The 26656-nt window shown below is 37.1% G+C and overlaps 1 protein-coding gene across 6 annotated transcripts in view; it reads right to left on the bottom strand.

Annotated features, from left to right (window-relative positions):
* Positions 1 to 26656, bottom strand: part of RERE (arginine-glutamic acid dipeptide repeats) — a 248613-nt gene that overhangs the window by 150664 nt on the left and 71293 nt on the right. For all 6 annotated transcript variants that reach the window (XM_062593138.1, XM_062593141.1, XM_062593142.1 and 3 more), the window contains exons 2-3: positions 20311 to 20781; positions 2522 to 2592 (exon numbers count right to left, since the gene is read on the bottom strand). In XM_062593138.1, the coding sequence (XP_062449122.1) occupies positions 2522 to 2592; positions 20311 to 20635 (396 nt within the window). In that variant the 5' untranslated portion in view covers positions 20636 to 20781. The remainder of the gene's footprint in view (positions 1 to 2521; positions 2593 to 20310; positions 20782 to 26656) is intronic.

Here is a 26656-nt window from a genome sequence, read left to right as displayed (position 1 = left end):
TTAGGAAGTCATCTCACCCCGTCTTCCTAAATCACTCTGGTCTTATTTGACAAAGTGAAGTAGACAAAACAGTTCTAACAACAGATACGGTCTTTCTAACATAACTTGTAACACGAAGGGGAGCAAGTCTGCTTACAGGGGACACACTACCCCAGAATTAAGTATTCTCTTTTGTCTTTTTAGCCTCCTCCCACTCGCCAAACAAAATGAAGCTTTGAAAGCTAAACTAGAAGACAGTGCCAGACTTTGCGGAACCAATTCCTGGTTCCGTAACAAAATTAATCATATTCAATGATGGTTAAGCTCTCACTGGAAAAAAAGAAATAAACCTCAATTTACCTAATGAACAAAAGGAACGGTACTCTAGCCTCTTCCCAAGAATGACTCTCAGTACTCAAAATAGCACAAGTGTATCACACACATCGTTTAATTTATCATTTTATCTCTCACCTATTTTTTTTTAAATGTAAGCTGACAGTCATTGTTTTGAGCACTAAAATAAAAGGTCCTATGTCTGAACTGCACCTAGAGGAATAGAAAGCATTAACTAATATGTACAGCCAAAAATTTTTAGTAATGAAAATCAGGATGATAACGTACTTAATTAGTAGGTGACATTAAAAGCTGTTGACTTTTTCTTCCCTGCTTCACTTGACAAGTTTAGATGAAGGCAAAACATGACTCTTTTCTCATTGGTATCTGCCACTAAAAGAATACAGATTCAAGTGTCCTTTCCACTGTACAACTTTTCTTTCCCCCATTCCTTTAAGAGTAAAAATCAGTGACAACTGCACTGAAGACTAATATTTGCCAGCATAATCAGCATCAGGGATTTTTTAAAAATTGTCTCTTTCTTATTTAAGATTAAAAAGTTTCTTGTATATATGACACCAGAAAAAAATAGCAGGGAGATTAAAGAACTCAAAGCAGGCAAAAGTAAGTAGAAAGCAATGATTTTTTTTTTTAAGCATACAACTGCCGACAACACTGCTGTCATCTCCTTTGTGTATGGAAAATACACGAAAAAAGAAAAAGGGTATCAAAACACACTGCACTACACTCCCCACATAGTTTTGCAGACAGCTTTAGTGTGTTGTACTAGACTAATACCTGCAACATAAGCTTCAGGTTTTATTGCTGTTAATACCCATAGCAATTAATGTAACTCAGCAGGAGCTTCTGCCCAGAATGGCAACTATCACACTGCAATTCAGCGTTTTATGAGATTCTGTTCAAATACAAAAGCACCTGCTAACGTGCAAAGTACAAATGAGGCTTAATGCATTTTTACACAATATTATATTAGCTAAAAATCCAGCAACTCCATTAAAACTGAAGAATTTTTTTTCCCCCACAGTGTATCAATATTATTCAAGTTAGAAAACACTGAAAGGCAGCAAGTACGGACACAACAAAAGTTGCGCAAGAAGCACAGAGCTACCAAAATTTCCAAGAATCCAAAGACATCTAAGAAAAATTACCTGGAAAAGTATGAATATCATAGACAGAGAATGAGAATGGACATAAATATTGAAGAAAGCTAACAACAACAGCATAAAGAAGCACACTGTTCTTCACTGTAGTTTCACAGAAATTTTAAGGTGGAAAAAGGAAGATTTGAGCAAGAAAGCTAGGAAAAGAAAGATGTATTTTGATAGCAACACATTGTCGGTGATCTACATCAACAGACTATGTATTAATAATAAGGACAGACCTATCAGTAAAATAGCAACAGCAAGAAGATCTGCAGTAACAGAATTACTTTTTTCAAATATCCTGCTTACACTACCCAAAGCATTGCAAACTCCAAAACAAGCACAGGTGTCACTTGTGGCATAGAGGCAGCAGCTTCCTGCTCGGCACTGTGCCCAGAGTAAGGGTTTCTGCATGTAGCCATGGCAGACTGGGAAGGAACATGTTTGAGTCTAAAAATCAGGATAATAGAGGGCAAACCACAATTCCAGCTCCTCTGTTCTGAGGCATATCCCTAATTTTTTTATTTTTAGAATGCATTAAAACATTCTTAAAATGTTTTCTCTTTTTCCTAGAAATTTGTCAGATGGGTTTAGTCACTTTGCATCTTCAACTGTCAGTCCATCAATAAGCTGATATATATCAACGTTAGGCTACCCCTGTGTACTTTATTTTCACAACGACACTACTTAAAGCTTACTCCATACTAGAGGTAAAGGCACTGCCAAATTTAGCTTCTAAGGAAAAACTGTTAACTTACTGTGCCACAATTTCCACTAAAACACTCAGAAGTTAATATTTGTGCGAACTACAGAACCTTACGAAGACGACAACTGCAGTTTGAACTGTATGGCCCAGCTAATCGACAAACTATCTATACTAGGATAGGACAGATCACCATTTTAACAGCAAAACAGCTACCATTACAAAAGTTAAAGCTTTACTCAGAAGCAGCTAAGGGAAGAGACACTGAATAAGAAATATTACCACCTCAGCAGAGAACAGGGTGAGGAAAAGGAGAAGAGGGAGATGTGAAAATTGTCCTTACCAGTTTGAAGTCTTGAATGCTGCAGATGAAATATGGGGTATTCGGTCGTCGACTTTCAATATATACGCAATCTTTAAAAAACAAGATTTTAAAATAATGGAAATTAACTTCTGTACTGCAAAGTGAGAACATAAACAGGTGAATTAAAAAAAAAAAAAAAGAGCCTAAGCTTAGAAAGAGCCACCACGTTCATTTGCATAACATGTAATTTATTCCAAGTACGATCTAAAAATAGAAACTAGATGGTTTATGATGATAAATAAGTGAATTGGCTGCATAAAAATCACCTTTGATTCGTATATTTTATTAGAAAAACAAAGAAATTCATACAAGACTCAATTTAGTTAAATAAAATGATCAGGTCATGACCTACGAACCAGACCAAAATCAGTCAGGAAACTAATCAAATCTCTTGTGGTTAACTTGCTATTAAAAACACAACACGAGCATATTTTCCTCTTCTAATTGTAAAGACAACCAAGGTAAACAGAGATGGAATGCAGTAAACTAAATTAGATTTACCCCAAGGAGGAACTGCATGTTCTCAGATTACATTTGTCATGACAGAGGATGTATAATTACTTTTGTTTGATTTTGACAACTGGACTCTAAAAGGCTGCTGTAAAATACAGTATGTTGGATTAAGAACAGTCTTGGCAATAACTGCAACAGAAGTGGTGCCTCAGAATAAATTTACAGCATGAATGGGAAAGAAGTGCCTGATTAATCATAATGACCTTGGCAATCAAAACACACATCAAAATTTGCTAGAAGGCAGAGACACTGCTCTCAAAGCCAAGCAAATATTTAATGGGCAGTTATTGTGTTCTCCTTTTTTATATTCACATAGATAACTGCTATTCAGAAGATTGAAGTTTTTTGTCTTCCATTATTCCATGAGTGATTCTCCATTAGCATAGCTGTATTTCTACAGAAAAAAATTACCTTATAAAATCCTATGTATTGCAGAACACTACTAATGTTCTACTTCATGTCTTCCAAAACCTGAATGCTGCTGAAAAAAGTCAAGAACATTTCCTAGTGCTTATGCTCCACAAAGAACATGAAGAATGCATTGCCATCACTTATACTGATAAAATATCCTTCTGAGGGAAAAAAAAAAATATATATATATATATACACACACATACATATATATACATATACACACACATATACATACACACGTGTATGTATATACACATACATGTACACATACACACTTCCTAAATTCTCTTTTCAGATGATCTCCACAAATATGCAAGTAGGCCTTTATTTTGTGCTGTGTCAGCAGTGTGCCCTCATACTTCAGTCAAGGTTTCTTAAAACAACTAGTGCAGGAGGAAGAAACTGTTCTGCCATTCGGATGCCAAGCTACATGATTTCCCATACCAATTACTTTTCCACAGTCTTCATGCAGGAGACCTGGAAGTTAGCATGCTGTGCCTCAGACAAAGTAAAGACAAAGTAAACCAGATGCAAATACAAGCAAATACAAACCAGATGCAAAACCTCCAGCATCCTCACTCCCCATCAAATCAGTATTTTTCTTACTGTGGAACCCTGACAGCAGAGCAGTATCTGTTTTCCTCAACACACTTGTCTCTATGTCTGCTAAACAGGATAGTTAAATTACATGCTCAATGGAAGGAATTCAAAGGCAAAGTATTCCTCAGTCTCACTGACTCACAACTCCAATCTAGACTGGAAAGGATTCTGGTCTCCAGGAGGTTACAAATCAGGTTGATGTCAGAGCACGTAAGTATCAAAGTCAGGCATAAGGTCACCTTGCCTTCTGCACCGAAAGCAGCTCTTCAGTTGACAAGCACAGTGCACTGTGGTCCACATCCCTAGAGAAACTGGATGGTAGCAAACAGCTAAAAGCAATCATTTCAACTGTCAACAAAACCTTGCCATGAAAGCTCAATTATCAGGGACATTTCAAACAGAACTGGGAAAATGCTACTTAGACCTTCTTGCTCCCTCAGAAGTTTAGCACTAATATTATATTGCATTAATATAATCTAGTAAAAAAATAGAGAACTTCTTTAGGCAATTACTTAAATTAAGAAACTAAATCTACAGAGCACAAGTTTACAGAACAGATCACTGGCTCAGAGGTATCTCATAAGCCCATTCAAAAAGTACGAACTAAGGGTAAAGTGACAGCAACAATGCCAAGAGTAATCTCGAAAATGGACTTGAAACACAGAGCATCTTCCTCCTTTTAAATGCCTGTGCCTTGTTACAACAGGAGGAGTCATTTCCTGCTCAGTGTTTAGCACATAACCATAGTAACCAACTGATGCAAAACCAGTAAATCCAAGTGTCAAGTTTTGTAAATAAGTGTTGCAAGTAAAAACAGGCTCCTTTACCACATCAGTCTCTATCTATCAGGAATTGCACTGTTAATCATTTCACAGCAGCATTTTGATGAGTGAAGGAGGAGACAGGATCAGCAGAATAATTTATTTAAAAACGTTAGTGTTATGCACTAACTGTTTCCTTTTTAATAAGTAAACAACAACAAACATTTTTACATACCACTTCAGTATCCCAATAGAACCAAGTAGAATCATGTCCATTCATTTTGAGTACAACTTGTCTTTTGCAAATTATAGAATCATAGAATCAGTAAGGTTGGAAGGGACCTCTGGAGATCATCTAGTCCAACCTCCAACAATTACCAATTTCAAATTGTGAATTTCCTGGCTAAAGATAACAGCAGTTGTTTCACCAGGGTATCTATGTACATTTTAAAAGATCAAATGTCATACATGATCAACCATCAACACCAAAACAGCTATAATCTATTTAACTTGTAACTCATGTTTATACATGACTTTTTATCCAAAAATCTTCAAAACCCCTTACAAACTCCCACATCACAGCATCTCTTGGGAGGGAAGTAACACGCCTCCTCTATCTCCTCACATTTACGCAGGTATGCAATCAAGTTAATTCAGCAGGTACAGCAAGTTAACCTTATCAAATTAAAGAACTCCTACACTAAATGCCTAATATTCCGGGTCAATAATCCACAACATGTTCCACTACTCATCCCCAGGAAATTTTTAAGGTTTAACTCAGATACTGGAAACAAATACACAAATTCACAAATTATTTTTCTTAGTATCTCAGTTTTGCAGGTACCATTTTCAGAATGCCACCAGTCAGCACACAGAACAAACAGCAAGCATCCCTCTGAAATGGTCTAAACAAAAACAAAACCACAGAATTTGGCAACTGTTATGGATATAGCAAACACGTTGATTCACTATGGTATTGCAGCAAAGGAAGGAACACCTGGCTGCCTGCCAACATTTAAAACAAAGATGCCATCCAGTTAAGATGACTCCAAAGCAATAGAGAACATAAAGATAAGAAAACAAGTTAATCCAGGTGCAAAGCAATGTCATGAAAGACAGAAATCAGAAAAACACCCAAAGGAGAACAGTTACAGGTGCATCCAAATCACCTATTCAAAACTCACCATTAAAAAAAAGGAAAAAAAAATCCCACGCAATTATTTTCTTTTACCAGAGACACCAAATACAAGTATGTCAATTGAAAAAACAGCTTCTGTGTGGAAGCCACATAAAGAAAAACTGCGTAACATTTTTCTAGCACAACAAATCTGTGTGTATAAGCTTACAACCTATAAAAAAAAAAAATACAGAAACAAGCTAGGTCTACAATAGCCCCTCCTCTCCCTATCCTTAGTGCACTGCGGGATGCTACTGCACTCATTTTTTCATTGATTGTACAATGCCACAAAATTTTAGCTCAACAGAACATGCTACGTAACATAAAGACATTAGATAATGACACAACAAGCTCTCCAAAAGGAAAAGGGCTTTCCACAACCTTCACCACTAGAATGGCAAAATACAATAAAAACAAACAAACAAAAAATTAGATTCCTTGGCACAGCTAGTGGGATTCACCGCCTGTCTCCATCTATGTCCCTTCGGAGCCAGAAAGTGTTTCTATGATACTTGGAAGAGATTCACTATGCCTTTGGGCTTGTGACAGTCTCCACAGGTGTACCTGTTCTGAAGTGCATGTTAATATTACCATGCAAAAAGCTACTTTTAAAATTAGAGCTCAAATACATGGACTTAAAGATCTTTTGGTTAAAATTAAAAAAAAAATAAATAAATAAATAAAACCACTTCACATTTCTGAGCACATGAACCTCTATCACCTTAGCAGTGCACTGTACATCGGAACCATCTTCACAGCTAGAGTTCTTTTGAGTTTCAGTTAATGAGTCAACACCTGCATCATCCAAGCATGTAACGCCTTAGGCTCTCTGTACAGCACGCTGTTCCACAGGAATAGATGTTCCCTGAAAGCCGTTGACAAGGAATTACCTGCAGCCCCCGATACCACCTCTACAGCAAAAAGCTTCGCTTTCGCAGTCTAGGTGTCACCAGCCTGAGTTCCAATATAGACACATTTTCCAGCTCTGACATCCCAGCATTGTACTGGCATACATATTCTTTCCTTCATTTTGCTTTCCTTCAAATATTCATCATTTCAGAACACATTTCAGTGCTCTGAGAGAAAAAAATGACATGACAGATTTGTAATAGCCACCTTTCTTAATAAGCTAGTTATAAAATGAGCACATAGCCCAGCAGAAAACAAGTTCATGCACAAACCACCAGATGAAGCAGGCTTATGTCATCAGTAGTAGTATATGCTCCATGATCAACTAGTGTGCTAAACCACAGTTTATGTACACTTACCCCTGGCAACATACACTTCTGCTTGTCTTTCATATCCACGACTTAATATGGAGGTAGGCAAGAGAGAAAGAAATTACACCACTGAACCCTATTTTCAAGCCTTTAAGGGTTTGGTAAACTCTAGCAGACCTCTAACTGTAACACCACATTTGGTGTGGTGGTTTAGTAACAAAGTTATAAATACAAGGAAGAATGCACTGGGAATGCTACATACATGGTTCTAACTAGTAAAGCATCATCACTGACAGGTAGGGAGGTATACTGCTACCTCTTCTCCTCCATATGCCAGACAGCAAACAAATTGCTAGTCTGATCTTTTAGTGTCACTTCCCACTGAGCGGATTACAAGCAACACTGCTGGCTCCTTGTCAGGAAACAACGTGCTAGAGCCCTGTTCTGCAATAAATAGTTCAACCAATTTACTGTGTTCATTTGAAACACACCGGAGTACTCCTGACGCCTTGGCTGTAGTTCTTATTTGTCAAATGATTTTATTATGAAGTGGTATCATAGTGAATCCATTTTCTTTAAAGGTTTCTGCTGCTGTTTAATGGACTGTGAGTATAATTTAGATTTCATCCATTTAAACTCATTGAAGCCTGGCTTCTGATTGTACAATAAATGGAACATATTTCTATTCAACAAAATTAATGACAGTTAATTGTACTCTGCAGATTCCAATTTTATAAAAGAAACTGTTCTGCAATTCAGGCACCAAGCTACATGATTTCCTGCACCAATTACTTTTCCACACTTTTCACGCAGGTTCACACCTCTTTATAGAGCTCCTCTTGAAAGACGCTTTCTGATATACTTGGCTTACAATTTTGACACAAAATGCTGATTTTCTTAAAGCAAGCAGTGTGCTACCACAAGAAGTGCCACAACTTAAGCAAAGAAGTTGTAGATACTCAGTCACTAACGCATTCTGTCTTAAAAGTAGTTTTCTTACTCAATTAAAAACATGAAAAGGGAAGAAGGGGGGAGTAAGAGTGCAGCCTGCTTTAAAAAAAAAAAAAGAAAAAGAAAGAAAGAAAAAAAAAACTAATTTCTGAGATCATCAGCTTAAGATCTCCTTCAGTAACAGATTAGGTCTACTGCATGCATGCCATTTAAATCAGTCTTTTCTGATTTTCAAGGACTCTGAACACATTTGATGAGAGATGCAGCATTTGCTCCAAACACTTCTGTTTTCCAAAATCCTAGCTAACCACCTGTCCTCCAAACCAGAATTGGATGTACTTCAATAGCTCTTTATGGACATTCATTTATAAAGTACTGTGGAAGACAAAAGACAAGCAGCACCACAAACATACTATGTAGCTACATGACTTCACATTTTTGGATATTCTTAACTCTTAATTAAAAAAAAAACTTAATGCAGAAATTAACACATATAAGAACAAGGGGCTACAGCGAATTTGTCCAAGTTCTTAAGTGTAAGCACTAGCAATAAGCCTAAAGAAGCCAAAAGATGTTGTTGTCATGGTGTATAAGAAGTTTCAATGGAGCAGTCACCAAGATATCTCACAATAAGGCACACGATTGATACACACAAAAGCCTTCATATCATGCCCTTTCCATTTGTTTGTGTGCCTGAAATTTTGTAGTAGGCCACTGGTGATGTTAGAAGAAATCAAAAACGTATATCCATGAAGCTATATTTAATACGAAAACTGGTACCTTTACATGGCTTTGAGTTTAAAAAACCTTCTACTGGGCCAGGCATTATTATAACTGTGCCCGAACAGTTATAATACCGAACAAGCACAGCAAGAGGGCTTAGAAGAGAAAACTCTTCTATTCTCAAGTCTGCCACAAACACCAAATGGTTGTTTAACTTCTATCCCTTAGTCATCCTTTTGATAATTGAAGTGTAACACAATACATCACAGAAATGCATATGGGATTTATCTGTGTAGCCCTCAAGTAGGGGGAAAAAAGTTATAGCCATTATTACTCCCCTAGTAATTAACTTACCACCTTATCTTCCCAATCAGACAAATGGATAGACAGTAACTTATTTTATAAGCTGTCAGTGCAGCCCTGAACAGAAACAAATGTTCAGGAGAAGAAAAACTGAGCATGTCACTTGCATCAGAACTATTTTCACAAAATTCTGCACTTAAAACACTACATTCTCTGTCCCCTCAAAGCCTGCTGTGATGCAAATACTGACAGTCACATCAAGCAAGCTTATCTGCTGTTCTACCTATTGCCTAGCAGCCTCATATTCATCCATCTGTAATTTTTATAAATCAAACCCAGTAGCTCTGAAAAGGATCTGTGTTTTAAAATTATATTAAGTGATGCTTATTTTCTAAAATGATTTTTTCCTATTGTTTAAATTCATAAAAAGCTGCCTTTTATACAGAAAAAAAAGCTGCCTTTTATACAGAAAAAAAAAGCTGCCTTTTATACAGAAAAAAATCAACGCAACAGCTGTAAGGTTGATTGATCTTATAGCATAAGTGTAGTTACTTTCTTTCAACATGGTGATGTTACCAGTTTTTCTTCATTTTAAACTAAAATGATCAAGCTAATATGCTAGACACTCACTTAAGCAAAATACGCCCATGTAAGAAAAAAGTGCGTTCCTTGGTTTTAAGAAAAAAGGAATGCAACAGCCACAATAAAGATGCAAGTATAATTCATTTTCAAGCCAAAGGAAAAAACAAACAAACATGAATATGTACATTTAGGCAGATATTTTCTTTCCTAAGAAATTAAACAACAACAACAAAAAACCCTTAAATCTCTATCAGTCTTCATGGATACCTAACCACTCAAGAATAGAAAAACTATTTTGCTTTAGATACTCTATGCTTTTGGTAAAAGCATCCATAACACAGTCTGAACAAAAAGAAGGAGTGGAAGAATTCGTTTTTTCTGTCTGTGCCAAGCTAAGCAAAAACATTCTCCTCTGTAGCTCACGCTACCTCAGTTGCTTCCCTTTAGAGTTGCACAGCTCTGTCACTGGGTGTTGTTTTTTCAAAGCTAGCTTGGCAGACCAAATTGGCTGCACAAAAGTTACTTTACAGAAAAAGAAATAAGTCAATAATCAGTTTGAAGATATCCAGTTGCAGACATAACACCTTACCAGTGTGGCCCATCAAGCATTAAGGTAAAAATAGAGAGAACTTTTAAAGGAAAAATTATTTTTATTAATTCTCAAATTGTATTTACCCCTTCCATTTCCTACTCCATTTGGAAACTGAGAAAAAAAATAAAGTCTCATTTAAACACAGTGTATTTCACTTAACATGCAGGCAAATAACACCAAGCACCAAATTTCTAGAAAAATATTTACCTTACCTATAATATCCCTCTCAATAATGGATTAATTCTTAGATGTATTTTCACAAGACCTATACCACAAAAATCAAGCAGGAAAGATGAATCCCAGGATTAAAATTGGCTAGATTAAATGTCATTTTTCCCCACAAAATACCAGAAAAACATCCAGACTAAAATAGGAGCAATCTTCTACTCGGGAAATGAACTGCTGTACTACAGAAAGTAACTGTCTAATCACTCCCCAGTACAAAAGCAAATACGAGAGTTCAGTGTACTGGTTACACAGGAGTTGTCATGATAATTGACCAAACACTCATTTATCTCATGGTCAAGGAGCAACCTTTTACAGAGTAAAAAATAGGAAGAAGGGCTGGTAGATTAATACACTCCAAGCACAAACTCTACTGTAAGTGAGATCAACTGAAGTCCTTTGAGGAGAGGCCATGCACAATTACTACAGCCACAAACTCCAGTCTCACTCCCTGAATACTGCTCCTTCAAGGTACGTTCCCTCCTTAATCCAATTTTTCCACAGTTGCATTCCACTGTTCTTTTATTTCAAAGTTTCTATTAGTCTAATTGTGTAATGGCATGCTGCATTCCCCATGAAGTGTTACTCTATGGACAAGTTGCAATCTTTCTACATTCATCTGCTGCAAAAGTAATTCCCTAATGCAGTCTGCAAAACCAGTCATATTTGTGTTCCACAATTACTTATGGAAATTAAATCACAAATTTCCAATTACAGCTGCCATAACCACCCAGGGAAAACATCATATTGATAAGGTGTCATGTAAAGTTTCACATTCATCCTACAGCAGCTCAAAAATACCAATGCTTTACAAGGTTTTCTTAATTTCTTATCATAAACTTCTCAAGGAACACATTAAGAAGCTTATTTTACACACAGTATATTTACAGAGCCCACATAACTCACCTTACTTTTAACAATGCTTCATTATAGTGTCCAACAGTAGCATATCCCCTTTATGTTACAACAGCCCATATTGTGTTATGATAGAATATGTAGGTGTCACAATCAAATTAGTAATAATACGTTACAGAAAAAAAAATCACATTATCTAAAATTCTCTACTTCGAAAATTAATTTTTAATACAAATACTACCATAATTTTATGTATCAACAAAAATGAAAATATGAAAAAACTACCTGTTAAATCAACATTGGGTGACCAATATCCACAACTCCAGATACTCAGGTCCACACTTGGTATTCTTGCCTGCTTAGTATTGTTCTTCATGATTTATACACAAAAGCCAAACCAAAGCCAGAGGAATCCATTTACAAGATGAACCTCTATTGATCTGCATTTAGGGAGACTCCATCTGTCAAATAGCAACAACTGCCCATATACACAGCAATGCCTTCCACATTTAGAGTAGATATGGAACACAGCAAGTACACCTTCAGCTTTTTCATTCTGGCTTATAATTTCTGTGAACACTAACAGTCCATATAGAAACTTTACTTATATGACCTTACTTGGAACAAAATCTTCATAAATAGCCTCAGGGAAATCTAATCAGCTGTTTGTCATCTATCCTCATTTTGAACACTAAACCAGGGTACAATGAAGTGCTCTTTAAAAAATGAAATAGAAAACTTTAGTCAAACATAGTTAAACAGCCTATGCATGTTGTCACTTAATTATTTCATCCCCAAAATATTATTCATCTACCACCTTAAAAAAAACAACCTTGTTTTTATTCTCAGCATTTGAGATTTCATGAAAAACTACAACTAATGCTACAAATAAGAACAATCCTAGAGTAAAGAACATCAGCAATACATAGGGAATATCACATATCTCTATAGACTTCAATCAACTTAAAAGAAAAACCTTCTGGGACACCTACGCGCACTGCCTGTTGACCTGACATATATTAAGGCCCATGTACCAATATAGGCCTTTTCTCTATTTTTCCCCTTAATTATTAAAGGGGGAATGGATAAAGAATGTAATTTTTTTCCTCCCTTAAACGGTAGCCTTCAAGATGATCTAGTCTTTTAAAAGCAATTGCAATGAGCCTTCCTCATCATCATTCAGGTATGCAAAAAGATTGAAAACAGTGGTGCAAATGTGAGAAATAATGGAACATTTATGAATGCATTAAGAAGCATAGCTTCTGAGGTAATTCCTATTTACAGCAGCTGAAAGTCTGTCACTTAATAACTGATTATTTTAATGATCTAATATCATGGTAAGGGACTTACAAATAAAGAAGGAAATAAAGAGCACATTGTGTTGTAACACATGCTCATTCCAGCTACAAAACAGCTGAGGGAAAGGAGAATGGTGATTAAAGTAGAAGACCATACATGAGTCACAAATATGTATCTCTGCAACAAAGCAGGCCCATCCACACACACAGATTAGAACAGTCTGCTAAAAAATCTCCCAAAATTAAAATGTACATCTGAAACACATAATCCCATTACACCTCTTCCTTTAGTACATATATAAAAATCAAATTTAAAGATTCCCAGAACTTTTCCCATATAAGATGCTTTTATGAAATTTCAGCAGCCTTAAAACACACACACACACTTGTCTGTGCTAAAAATTCTATAAAAAATGCATGTTTATATTCTTTTATGTTTTAATTCTGGTGTGTCTACCTTTCTCAGCAAAACTGTCAGAATAAATAGGACAGTATCTGGAAGAATGACAAACACACAGGTCACATCAAAACAAGCCACTGACTGTCAGGGAGAGTGCCAAATTCCTGCATCTCAGGAATATTCTCCAAACCAACTACCACCATACCAGTAAACATAACTGCTTCCTCTATTTACTTTGTTACAGAAGTTTTTATAGAACTGATGGAGAATTCCAGATTAAAATAACTTTTTCAGCAATTTCTTCTGTTACAACAACGCAAAACATCTAAACGCAGTCATAACAAAGGGAATATTTAACAATTAATCGAGCCAGCAAAAACTAGAGCTTAGAAATTTAGAAGTCTTAACGCTTGCTGAACAAAAGGGCAATGGATTTTAAGGCAGCTACAGGAGATCTCAGTACAACGGACTCTCAGTAAACAGAATTCTGGTTCCCCTGGGATTGGATCTCCACTAGGCAGACCTTGAAGAGACAGACCAGCAGATGCACGCAGACCATCACCAGCCATCTTCTTCCATTTTCTCCCTGCAATAGTGCCATAACCCAACACCTGCAAACTTCAAATCTTTGCCAGTGATGATGGCAACTGTTTCATAGCTTATGAAGGGCTCCCTTTGAAAAATGACCACGTACACTATAATCACAGAATGCATCAAAGTAAAAACCACACAAGATCTCACTTTTGATACATGTAGTGACAACTGAGCAGCAGTATTTCACAACAGTATATTTGACCTACAAATTCAGTCTTTCTTCCATTCTTTGATACCTGTCCAGATAACAGCTCACAGGCTTATGTTTCCTCCTGAACAGCTCTGGAGGGCAGAAATGTAAGAAAACTTAAGTGACATCTGCCTATACAGTCAGTATTCAACTCATATCTTCTGGTAGCAATATCTCAGTTTCATTCCAGTGACAGTAGTTTTCTATACCTATCAAAAACTAACAACAAAATCAATAAGCCCAATAGCTGCCCCAAACAGTGACTGTCTAAAACATCTCAAAACAGAAAACATAAGATGTAGATTCTTGGTTTTTTCCTACACTGAGTCAGCTGTTCTAGGTTCCACGGAAAGCTGTGGAACCAGCAAAGCAGCAGCAGTAAATATTTATATTTCTTAGCTTGCAAAGAAAGCTCACAATTTTCTTAAATTCTTGCAAGTTTTTTTTTTCCCAGTAACATGAATTTATCTCAGGAAGTATGTATATCAAGAGTAGGAACATGGATCTGAATTACAGCATTCCCACTGTCTAGCAGCTGAGTTTGCACCCTCTTTCCTTAAATATTTGTTGTTGGAAAGAAACATGCCTTCGGTGCTAAACTCACCCCTCTTTGGCAGTATGTGCAGTACTAAAAAACAAGGTCATTGCAATAAAAAGCAGAGAGCTGGCAGAACTGTTATTGCCAACAGCAAACATAAAAGTCCTGGAACTTGGGACAAGTGTTATATTGTCCATCTACCTAGAAATATCCAGAGATCTTCCTTAACAGTTTAAGGAGCTTGGAATATCTATCCAAAGCAAAGATAGGCTTAGAATCTTGGAAAATTACCTTCACTCTGTATTTTCAAATACAAAAGAATACTTAAGATTATTGTAAAACAGGCACGATCCAAAGCACATAAAAGTACTTTAACACCCTTAGCTTCAATGTTACATTTGGCTTGACACAGAATTATGAAGAATGCCCAGTGTTTAGAAGGGTACTTTTAGAAAAAACTCAAAATTAATATTCTGCGAAAACAACAATGTTCCTAGGCTCATTAAATGGCTTTTGTATGGCTTAACATTAAGAGGCTAATACATTGTTGTCTTTCAAGAGCTACGTAAATAAAAAACCTCTTGACTTCTGCAACCGTTTAAACAATTTGACCAAATGAATTCTGAAACCCCTGACATAGCATTATTGCTATACAGAACTACAAAGTTAAATATTCTAACTGGACCTTAGAACAGATGCTTAAATATAGCCAGCCCATGTGGAGAAACATATGGCATATGCACAGTTGGATGATACTAGAGCATAATACTCAAAGTCTCTCATCATACTTGCACGTTAACGAACACAGAGCAAGAGTCTCTTTTGCTTCTCTCCCTGCACAACAGCAAACCGGAACACAGGCACTTCCCGTATCTCGTATTCTGCACCCCTAGCTCTAGCTTCACACAGTTCTAGGAACATCCAGAACAAAGAGGCTCTCACATAAGTTATTCCAAAGCAATTTGCCATAAGGTTAGAAGGAGTCCTTTAATGCACTATTCTCCCTGCAGAAGCATTTTACCTTCTGTTACTTCATGTTAATGCCTGTTGCTGATTTGCTGTTTATCTATCTACTGATGTCACTGTAGAAACAGATCCTCATAAATCCCTTTAATCCCTGCAGATCCTTTTAAATGTTTCTACACAGACAGAGCAAACAACACTGCCCTCATTTCCAGATGACATATCAAGTCATCCATTTTCCTGAGGCTCCAAATCAACTTAGACTTTCATCCAACCATGTTGTTCTGGGCCAGCATTTACACTGTCATCACTGTGCCATTACAGTCTGCTCAGCAGCAACAGGATTAAGTTCTGGGCTTTTATAATACTCCTTCCTGGCCTGCTGTACAGACTAGCGGGGAAAGCAGGGATCATACAGCTTCCTCCAACAAGAAAAATATGCAAGAATTTGGATAACCAAAAGGAAGGGGACAACAAAAGTATCCGTAGAATCATCTGTTACTCTGACATAGGCCTTATTGGTATATAAATTTTCAAGAATTTTAACCTTTACTTTATAAAAGGAGCTTACGCAATTAACTTAAGTTGCATGAAACCACTTCATTGGGACATTGAAAAGAAAACTCATGTTCAAGGACAAGCTAAAGATATACAAGAAAAGTATCTCCACATCTCAGGTTCTTTTAAGGTTTTAAGCCTGTTGTTGCCCTCTAAGTAAGAGGGAGCCAAGAGGTTCTCTGGAACAACACAATCTCCACTGTTTTCACCCATCAGTTCCTGGGCAATTTAATGAAAGTTACAGACAACGCGATTTGTTTTCCACCACATAGCTCCCTCTTACAGCTAGAGAAGTTATCCTTTTAATCATTTATCAAAAACATGGCCTAAACAGAATTTATTACATTGCTCAAGTGTTTGGAGTAGCATGCCTCTTGGAAAAAGCCTAGACAGTTGTTTCAAGAGCACCTTAGTAACTGAAGTCCAGTACAATAGGTTGACATCTGCCTGATGCACTTTACATTCTTCTGTACAGAAAATCTTACCCAGAGACCAACTATCTAACCCAAACAACAGATGTTATAAGGTCTGGCTCAGCAGAATATCAAACTATTTAATTTGCTTACAGTCTGCCAGTCAAATAATAAAATGACAGGGAAAAAAAACTACAAACCAAAACCTCAGAGTCTGAGAGTACACCCACACAATTAGAGCCATGTGTTAACCACGTTGTGTATGGATACAAACTGTATGTTAAGTCAACCCTATTCAAATCATGCTGTATTTTGGCAGAAGACTTTAGAATAGAAAGGAGCCAATCTGCATTGGAAATTGAAGAAAATTCAATATAAAACAATTAACTGAATAGAAAAGGAGAAAAAAAATTTTTCTTATACTATCAATAAACCACCCTGAACACTATAAAACAATCTGAATATATGTTGTGCAGTAAAATACACTTGTTACCACAACAGGCATTTTGATAAAAGCAAGGTAAAAGCTCCCAGACAAAAGAAAAAACAGATTAGACTTGAAGGAAATGAGAGGGAGGCTGTGGAAATAGAGAGGAGAGATAGGGAAGGGAGTAGAACAAGTTCTCAGAATAGGTCTGTATTATTTCCCACACAGTAGACCCCCTTCCCTTGTGTGTTTTTTTTTCCCTTTTTTTTTTTTTTGTGCTAAGTGCTGAGTAGCAATGTGATAGACAGAATGAAATTCTGACCAAGGATTTTATAGTTAGAGAAACCTACAGACCTTTAAAGTTTGTCAAGACATTTGTCCAAATCTGTATTTTGTCAGATAAAAATCTTTAAGGGATAGAATCAAACAAATGAAAAGGATTTCCTTTCCTTGAAGCCTGAAAGATGTAAGCTAAAGATAGCTATCCACTTTGCACACACCTTTAACTTTCATCTTTCTAATCCTTGCTGTGCAAGTTTCATTAATTCAAACTCTTAATCCCTCTTAAACTTTATGTAATGTATGCCTTTACCTACAAAGGTATCTCCCTGCATATAACCTAGCTGTAAGGCAAAGTAAAATTTTCTTACAACTTATGTTAACTACTACTAATAAAATTTAATTTAGTACTTTGCTTATTAAGTTTTACAAAACAGCTACAAAATCAGTTAATATCACTTCTATGGCTTTCCTTGTCCTTTCATTAGATAATCTCCTCCAGAGATTGGGACAACCATCTTTTTATGGAGCAGAAAGATGAACAAAGACTAAATGAAACAAGCTGCCTGTGGCCAGCACTACAGCCAAAGTTAAGACCGGGCAGCCCAGCTATTAAGTCCTTTACTACAGGATGCGGCCTCTTCCAGACCCTGCCTAGGAGCTCTCACACAGGAACAGCAGCTTCCCCAAGCAGCCAGTTCTCTTACCGCTTGTTCTGCGGCCACCGTCCCCCAAGCACACTTGATGAGCGGCCTAGCTGTGAGGGAAGGCTGTTCTCCCACGTTATCAACCACATATACTCCCTAAAATCTCATAAAGCCTGGGTGATACTGGGCCAGCATTTACGGAGTTCTTACTGCACGCAGGCTCTGATGCGTCCTAATGCCTGTGCAGTGACTGAAGCTTTCTCTTGTCTTCCAGTCCATAAACAGGGTGTTTATGAACTACCCCCAACTGTGCAATCACTGCAAGGGAGAAGGTACCGGCCATAACCAGAGCGAAGCTCTTGCCACACTTTGTACATAAGGATTTCTCTTCTGAGGAGATTCTCTTGTGGGGGATGCAGCACAAAATCACTGAAGCTCTTCCCACACTAACAGCGCTTAGAGGCTCTCCCTCTTTTGCTGAATCTCTGGCAAGAAAAGTGAAAACTCTGCATACAAGCTTTCCTCATACACATTTAGATCCTTTACATTTTTTCTTTTCCCCTCTCTAAGGTAACAATTTTTTCCAGCATGCGAGTCAGAAGAACTGCCCTGTTCTAAATTACAGAGCAATAAATGTAACTGAAATACAACATGGACGGGCTCCATTTAATAGCTGCTGGTTTTCCCCAGGGATCTACTGCATGTGTAACTTACCATAAAGAGGTTTTTTGGTCATTAAAAGCTCATCACTTGACCAAAGTGTAGCATAAGAAATACAGTACCAATTTCTGCTGTCCTGCAAATACACTTCCACTCAAAATACTGCTACACCAGTGGTTCTCCAAGAAGTATGTCTACTGAACAGAGAGGGCAAGCTCTTCTCCACTCTATTACGGAATGCAACTGAAATCACAGAAATTATTTTCCATCTTGATTTTAGGCCAAGTCTCTTGTACCACTAGGACCACACATCAGCTGTTCTCAAAATACTCTAAGCAGTTTTCATCTTCTGACACCAAAAGTTAGGTTGCCCCAAAACTGACCCTTAGACAGATTATTCCCTGTTGCTACTGCTCAAGCAGCAATTACTTGGTTACAAGTCCTGACCAGGAGAAAAACATTACATTTGAAACTGTTAAAAAGGGATTTCAAGCATTTCAAATTATGCCCTGTTCTGACAAAAGTTGTAGGCCTACATGAAAAAATATTTTACAACTTCTGCACAATTATCGAAAACTGTATCTCCAAAACCAATATTATTTCAGCCCAGTCTAGATATCTACCACACATCTGAATCTGGAGCTGATGGCATCCCCCCTACACACACACACACACACAACCAGCATTTTAGAGTATTTACAGTAGCTACACCTGGATAGCACATTTAAACCTCTTACATCTGTATCCATACAAAGAAATTTTAATAGTTAAGAAATGCAGCACTTCATAGAAAATGACAGCTTTCTCACCACTATTTTCCATGATTTTTATTTGGAATGCATCTCTGTTTTGCTCCAGCAGTGTTTCTGTAGCACACTGATTATTTTACAGGAAAGTAATACAAAAATACCGAAACCCCTAAGCCAGTGCTTTCAAAACGAATGCCAAAGATAACTATACCTTGTGGTGGAACAAATAACTGCAATTATCCCTTTTAAAACACTGTGTAGATGAATGCATAAGTTCTTATTCAAAAATCAGGAACACAGTCAGTTGAGTAATCTCGGCAATTTTCAAGTACAATTTCATTTTGAGGAAGCAAGTTGGCAGACAGCAGTCACAGATTAGATCTTGCAATCTTAAACGAGATGTTGAAGATCCTCAAGTGAACCTTGCAGTAATTAAGTGGCCTGTGCAAGACATCCAAAGCACATGGCAAGCTACTGCTTCTATTCTGTCCTCAAACATCCAGATACTTGCCATCTTCACTGTTAATGAGTACTTGTACTAACACTGCTGGCTTTGACCAACAAATAAACTGTAGTGCACAGACAACAGGTGATCAGCTAGCTATTAATAGGGAAAAAAATGTAATGGTATAGTAGCTTTAAGATTAAATCACTTGATTTACACTTCATAAAGATAAGACAGGAGAGATGCTCTATAGAAAAATCAGATTCACATAAAAACATATCAGAAAGGCTGAAAGAGACATTCATATGCTATGTAGTCCAAACTCTAGTTCCAAACAGTTCTAGCTTCAAAGTTAGACCAAGTTGCTCTGCACCTCATCCAGTTCAGCTTGGAAAGTCTCAGGGACACAGATTCCACACACTGCGCAGTTAATGAACACAGTGGAAAGAGAAGGGGTGGCTCTTTAAGGGAGGATCTAGGTTAATTCCAATCAACACAAAGAAAGTACAATGTGGAGTCCAAGTTTTGCATACATATTCACCTTTGTCCCCAAAGGAAGTGTGAAAATCCACCCATAAAAAAAGTCATTTAAATTAACAGATAGCCCATTGTGCTGTATACTGCAGCCAACTAACAAGCAGCTCAGATGCACAATAAAACCCAAAAGAAACATAACTCAGGAATTTCTTACCTCCAGGCCTGTACACTACATCATCTTCTGTGATAAAGGATGTTATTTCACCATTGTCAGTTCTCTCATATCGGGACTTCTTCTTGGGTGGTTTCTTTTTGTTTTTCTTTGTGGACTCCTCTGTGGTGGCACTGTTGTTGTCATTGTCCTCATCTTCACTATGGTCACTTTCTGCGTAATTCTTGGCACCTCCTTCCAATGTACAGCTCCGTCGAGGACGTGAGTTTTCACTCTCCCTCACTTTGTCTCTCTTGTCTCGTTCTTTGTCCCGGTCCCTATCCCTATCCTTCTCCTTGTCTTTGTCTTTCTCTTTGTCTGCTGTCATGATTCGCCAGGTGCCTTCTTCTGTCCTCTCACGGCTGGGCCTCCGTGAAAGGTAGACAGTGAGCCTGGGCTTCAGTCTTCTGAATTTCTTACTCAAATCCAGGAAAAATTCAACCACTCCAACAACCCCAGCGTTTTAAAAGGGCTCTTGAAAGGTGAGGGGAGGGGAGGGAAAGAGAGGAAAAAAAAGTCCGTGTTAATATTAAAAATTCTTTCAATGTCTCAAGCTAAAAGACCGCCCACACCTACCCACAAACAAACAAAAAACCACACCCTGAGTTGATTCACTATAGCAAACACAGGACTGTAAGAAATAAGACAATCCTTTGAAGCATTTACATAAATGAAATGTTAACTTCCAAAGCATCTGTAAAATGTTTGAACACCATCCTCAAAAAGATCTTAAAACTTCCTTAAAAAAAACAAGCTTAAGAAGTCTTTTGTCTACTACAAAAATACACTTCACGGATGGGATGTGCTCGCTCAGAGCACATATTACTTCATATCAAGAACTGAATAAGAACCACAGAAGTGAACAAACAACATTTAGAGTAAGCCTTGGGTAAGAGACTACCCAAGAAAGAGTCTACAACTCTTTTCCCAAAGCAAAAGTTAACAAGTAGCTATTTTGTTTTACATTTCAGCATCACTACCTATGGAGGCTCCATAAAGCTGGTACAGCATAGAAAATGCTATCCACTACCTCCACGGCAAACTATCAAGAAATCTTACCCCCACCTCTTTAAAGCTGAAAGGATATTTAACCTTTAATCCACAGATTACAGGAGTGAATGATTCAAAAAATCCACATATTATTTACAAGTACATTAATAAGCCACTACCCTGCAGACAAAAACAGATACCCTTCATGCTTGCTTAATGAAAAAAGAAGGCATCAAGATGGATTTCATAGCTCATCTCCTTCACATGTTCAGTTTCTTGCTGAGAAATGGGAAGGACAGCAATAATCTTGTGTTTTTACCTCCCTGATCATTCAGTCAATACTTCTAACACCAAATGAACTATTTTTTCCCCCTCAATGCAAGCTTGGATCAAGTAATTGCACTTGCTGTCACAGGGATATTTACAGGTGGATAAAATGTTACAGCTTGGATCCTCAAACCCCCAGTAGGTGCAGAGAACAGTTGCCCACCAGTCTCTCTACCCCAGTACCCCAACTGCAGCCTGGATGAATTCACCATGAGACATCACACGATCACCTTACCTCAGTCAAATAAGAGTCTGCCATAAAGACCACCACCCCTATACACTAATAGCCTATTATTCTTTTGACTTAAAAGCCAGAATTACCTTAAAATGTCCTTTCTATTGCTTAGATCCAGTGACCTAGACTGACAGGCTGCAGATTACATCTTTGAGTGACAGCCACTAACATAAACACTAGATTTTTTGGCATCTTCTCTGAAAAGGCCTCTAATATAATTTGCATCAGTTGAAGGACTTTTAAGTGCCTTTTAATATTACCCAACAGTAGCAGTCTAAACAAGTATAGCTACTGCTAAGCAAGAATCATAGCAGCCCATTTTACTGAAAACTTTCAAAGCAGGATATTCCACAAAGGGTGGATCCAATATACAATGATAAAATATCTTTTCTCTCCCTAGTTGACCAACCCAGGATAAGATCTTGGCAACCCATCACCATGCTAAAGAAAAATAGGAACAAATAGAGAACAGAGAATTATGACATCCTCAAAGGAGTTGAGGCAAACATCACTAAAGACGAACAAATCAGACCTATGTTACAGATTCTAAATCACTAATAAAAGTATAGAAGTTTTATCTATTTACACCCAATCTTTAAATTTAAGCATTTACAGAAGCACTGACCAAACTTTACCAGATAACACATAAGTTTCCAGGAAACTATACTATCTATTGCAACTTGAAATTACTCCACTATGCAGAATGATATACTACTGCCTAGCATGAAAGGCAGGGTCCTCAGAAGACTGAATGCCCAAACATTAAGTACCTAAAACATACTGAAGGAAAAGACTACTTTGATTTTTAGTAAGTCATCTGAAAAGTTAGAAGGTGACCCTGTACATTTGAAATTTCCTCCTGCAGTCCTACGCAAAGTCTCCTAAACAGGCTACAATAAGTTCTTGTCCCTGATGACTACTACTTCAGGCAAAGGAAATGGCCAAAGAGAGAAAAATAGCTTCAGCTGATACAGTTCCGGCTGTGGCTTGAATCTCTCAGGCATTTCCTGAATGAACCAATCATACAGGTAAGAATTGATTACAATTTCTTTCCTTCTTACAGCAGCTGCCATCATTCTGATAATACCCAAGGGGAATCCAAAGCAACTCCAGAAGAGAAAACCACAAAGAATACGTCAATTGCCAGAGAAGTCACAGATACTAGTGATGGCAATGGTCTCCAGGGAGCCAAAAAGAAAAACCTTTATTTTCTAGAGGCTAGAAAATTATCCAGTAACAAACTCAGGGTTTTGTTGTTGTTGTTGATACTACATACTTTGGTTTACAATGTAAGCAAAATGCAAAAATCAGTTACTTTCCAAGAACAATCTAGAAATTACAAGTAGTGAAGACTCAAACTATGTACAAGAGATGATCCTGTTTTGTGTGTTCTTTAGAAGCTAAAAGATATAGGATACACCTGAAAATCTTATTCAATAATCTCCAAGGATTGATTAAATCCAGTCATCCACTGGCTCCAATTCTCAAAGACTTAATTTTTGAGTTGGGTACAGAAACATGAACCATTGAAGCTTAAGCCATGTGCGTGTATATATGTATATATTTATTATTTATTTTAACACTTCTTCCATCTCTTCTTATTTCACTTATAGCATATCACTACCATTTCCCATTTCAATAGAATGCTGTTTACAAATTAATTTTGGAGAAAAAGAGGTAGCCCTTTTAGTGAAATCAAGAAAAGAGTATTTTAGCATCATTTAACAAGCACTTACATAATACCAGATCTTTAAAAGACAACATAGATCTATTGGTCCTGAAGGTTATGCAAGGTCTGTTTCACAAAATCATGATGGAAAAATACTCCCCCTTCTGCTTATTTTGCTTTCTAACCATGCTAACAAAACTTAGACAAGCACAGAGTTTCAGTGTTTCAGTGACTAACTGAACATAGCTGTAACTGAATATATTCTCATATTCCACCATCAAATCTCTTTGACAACAGCCTTCTTCATACCTAACAAAGGTAAAAGCTACCTGTTTTCCCCTTGCAACCTCCAGAGACAACAGATGCTAGTTTCAGGACTCTTAAGAGGGTGTTTGCTATCCGTAGGTAATCTAGACTTCCTTCAGCTCTCTCCTGAGCATAAAATCACTGATTTTTTATGATAGGATCACTCCAATTTATATTTAATTAAGTCTTTTATTAATTAAGAGTCAAGTGGCCATAAGGAAGCTGTGTCAGCTTTTCTTTCCTCTCTCAAGGGTGGAAACATATCTTCCACTTGGAAGAGCCCCGTATCATATAACCTTTTGAACATTGTATAAAGGTTACAGTCCTTCATTTTCCTGCACAGTCTGCTGCAGCACTAAAACCTTCCTTTGAGTAAAGAGTACAAAAGTATGTCTTTTTCTGAAATTTCCGCATAATCCCTGTTAAAAACAGGAGAAAAAAAAAATCCAGTCACCACAAAAGTTCACCTAATCAGATTGGGAATTGGTGGCAGGTATCACAAAGAGAGCAGGCTTGAAATCTGGCCAGTTATGGATTTTTTTCTTTTAAGCCTCAAGATGAAGACCTAAGCATGATTATGCCAGCTGTCCCACATCTCTAAATAAAAGAGGAAAAGGAATCTCAAATTCCTGTCTGAAGGAAAAGGAAATCAAAAATCAAAAAATAACTGTCAGATTTGAGGTCTCCTAACAAATTCACCAATATTCATTTTTTCTGTCTCCTAAAACATTCTGAGGTCTTGCTCTGATTCTAAGTCTCAAGAAAGATAAGAACCAGAAGTTGTGCAAGTAATTCTGAAATTGCAACCACAACTTCGGTGCAAGCTGCTCCCGCCAGATCTTAAGCTTTGGAAATAAAGTTCAAGTCAACCATTTTACAGCAATAGAGGCTGTCCGACGGTCAGCACCACATCAAATACACACTAAACTCCACATGGCTGGTAGGTATACTGCTTTACAAAAGTAACATACCAAATGTGCTTCCACTTGCTCCATTTTTCTGTCTTCACCATTACTTTTTACAGGCACAGGCAAAAACAATCTGCTAGCAGAAAATAAAATCCCACTACAGAAGCTATCATGAGTAAGTGCAAGAAGAAAAGCCTCTGAATATCTACCATCAAGGTCACGTACTGCAGAGAAAGCACTGATGAATTCCAGCTCCATCATTAAAGTACAAGAACAAAACTAACTGTAGGACTTCACAGAATTCTCCTAATAAGGGCTGCAGATTTAACTCCTTGCTGTTTCTCTCAGATTAAATTAAAACAAAGCACTTTAGTGCTTATATTTCAAGTCCAATTACAGCGGTTTGGGGTAAGATGACCATGGTTCTCCATGCAAGAGTAACATTGAATACATAAGCAGTATGCTCTCAGAGATTAAGTTTACTGTAGGACTGCACACACATTCACATATATCACAATTTGCTCAGTTTGTTTGTCCATCTGTGAGGTTTCCAGTCACAAAAACAGCAAAATTCTTCTCCTAGATCCCACAACAGAAAAACCCAAATGGAAGTCGTTTTCATTGCTAACATACTTACGAATAGCACAGGAAAACACTGTATAATCAGCCCCTCTAGTTTGACTATCTTTAAGATGCAGGTGATGAAGTCTCAAAAGCATTACTCAAATTTCTTACATCAACGTATCACATTTCCTGGGGGGTTGTTTGTTTACTCAAACACAATTCAATGTCAAAATTACAGAATTAAACCAACACCATCACAAAACAATGGCTACTTTCATTCCACTAAGAATAAAGCAGTCACACAAATTTAAAGAGTAGGTACATAACCACCACTAGAAAGACTGAGGAGATACTTTGTTACAGGACTTAAACTGCATAGCAGTTATACAGGACTACTGGAAGAGTAAAGAAAGCCTGTTTATCAACAACCATCTATTTAAGATTAAGTCATTATTAGCCTACAGAAACACTCATTATTTAAGCATTGACCCAAGTATCTTGTAAAGATTCCCAGACTGATTATGTCTCAGCAGCGAAGGACAATTTATCATCACCTCCCCAGTTTTCATTTACCAAAAACTGGTACCCCCCAAAAATGGTAATATATAGATGGAATCATACACCCAATATTTTGAAGGATCTCTTCAACCAGAAGACTGAAAATTATCTTAGCACTGTAATACTACATTATCTAAAGTATTTGCATTCCATCTCTCTCAAATTCCTACTTTACCCACACACTACACTGGAACAGGGAGAACAACTATCTCCATATTCCAAAAGCTATACTGTTGCCTAATCACACTTTAAAAACAAAACAAAACACCCAAAACACCCATGCAAGTGCCATGAAAACTTATCTGATTATTTAACATTATTCATCAGTTATAGATGTTGTATTGGGTTAAGCATTTTTATCATTTTATACCTAATTATGCATAGATGACATGGAATCCATAAAACTAATACCATTACAAAAATATTCTGTGCCTTATTTTTTGTTCTCTAAACTGTGCTAATACATCATGTATATTGCCAAATACAGTAATTACACAGATGTTTAAATCTGGATTAGGACAGTAGAAGTAAATACACTGAAAATCTTAGTGGTTTCTGGCAAGCTCTATAGCTTGGGTTTACAGTAATTTTACTCACTGGCAGCTTCTCATTTTCACTGTACCAAACAATCACCAGAGCAGCTGTTTCTGTCATCACACTACAGAAAAGAAATTCAGATAACAGCACCACAGATTGACGAGATACTTGTTTACTGTTTCTCCCATAGGGAATTTCCTAGATATTAATCTCAAAGGAAAGAAATTATTTAAGCTAAAAGAGGAACATACTTTT

This window comes from Rhea pennata, chromosome 22, assembly GCF_028389875.1.
Source record: "Rhea pennata isolate bPtePen1 chromosome 22, bPtePen1.pri, whole genome shotgun sequence".
In the NCBI taxonomy this organism is placed as follows: Eukaryota; Metazoa; Chordata; class Aves; order Rheiformes; family Rheidae; genus Rhea; species Rhea pennata.
Note: the sequence above shows the minus strand (reverse complement) of the source record. Positions and strands in the feature narration are given on the sequence as shown.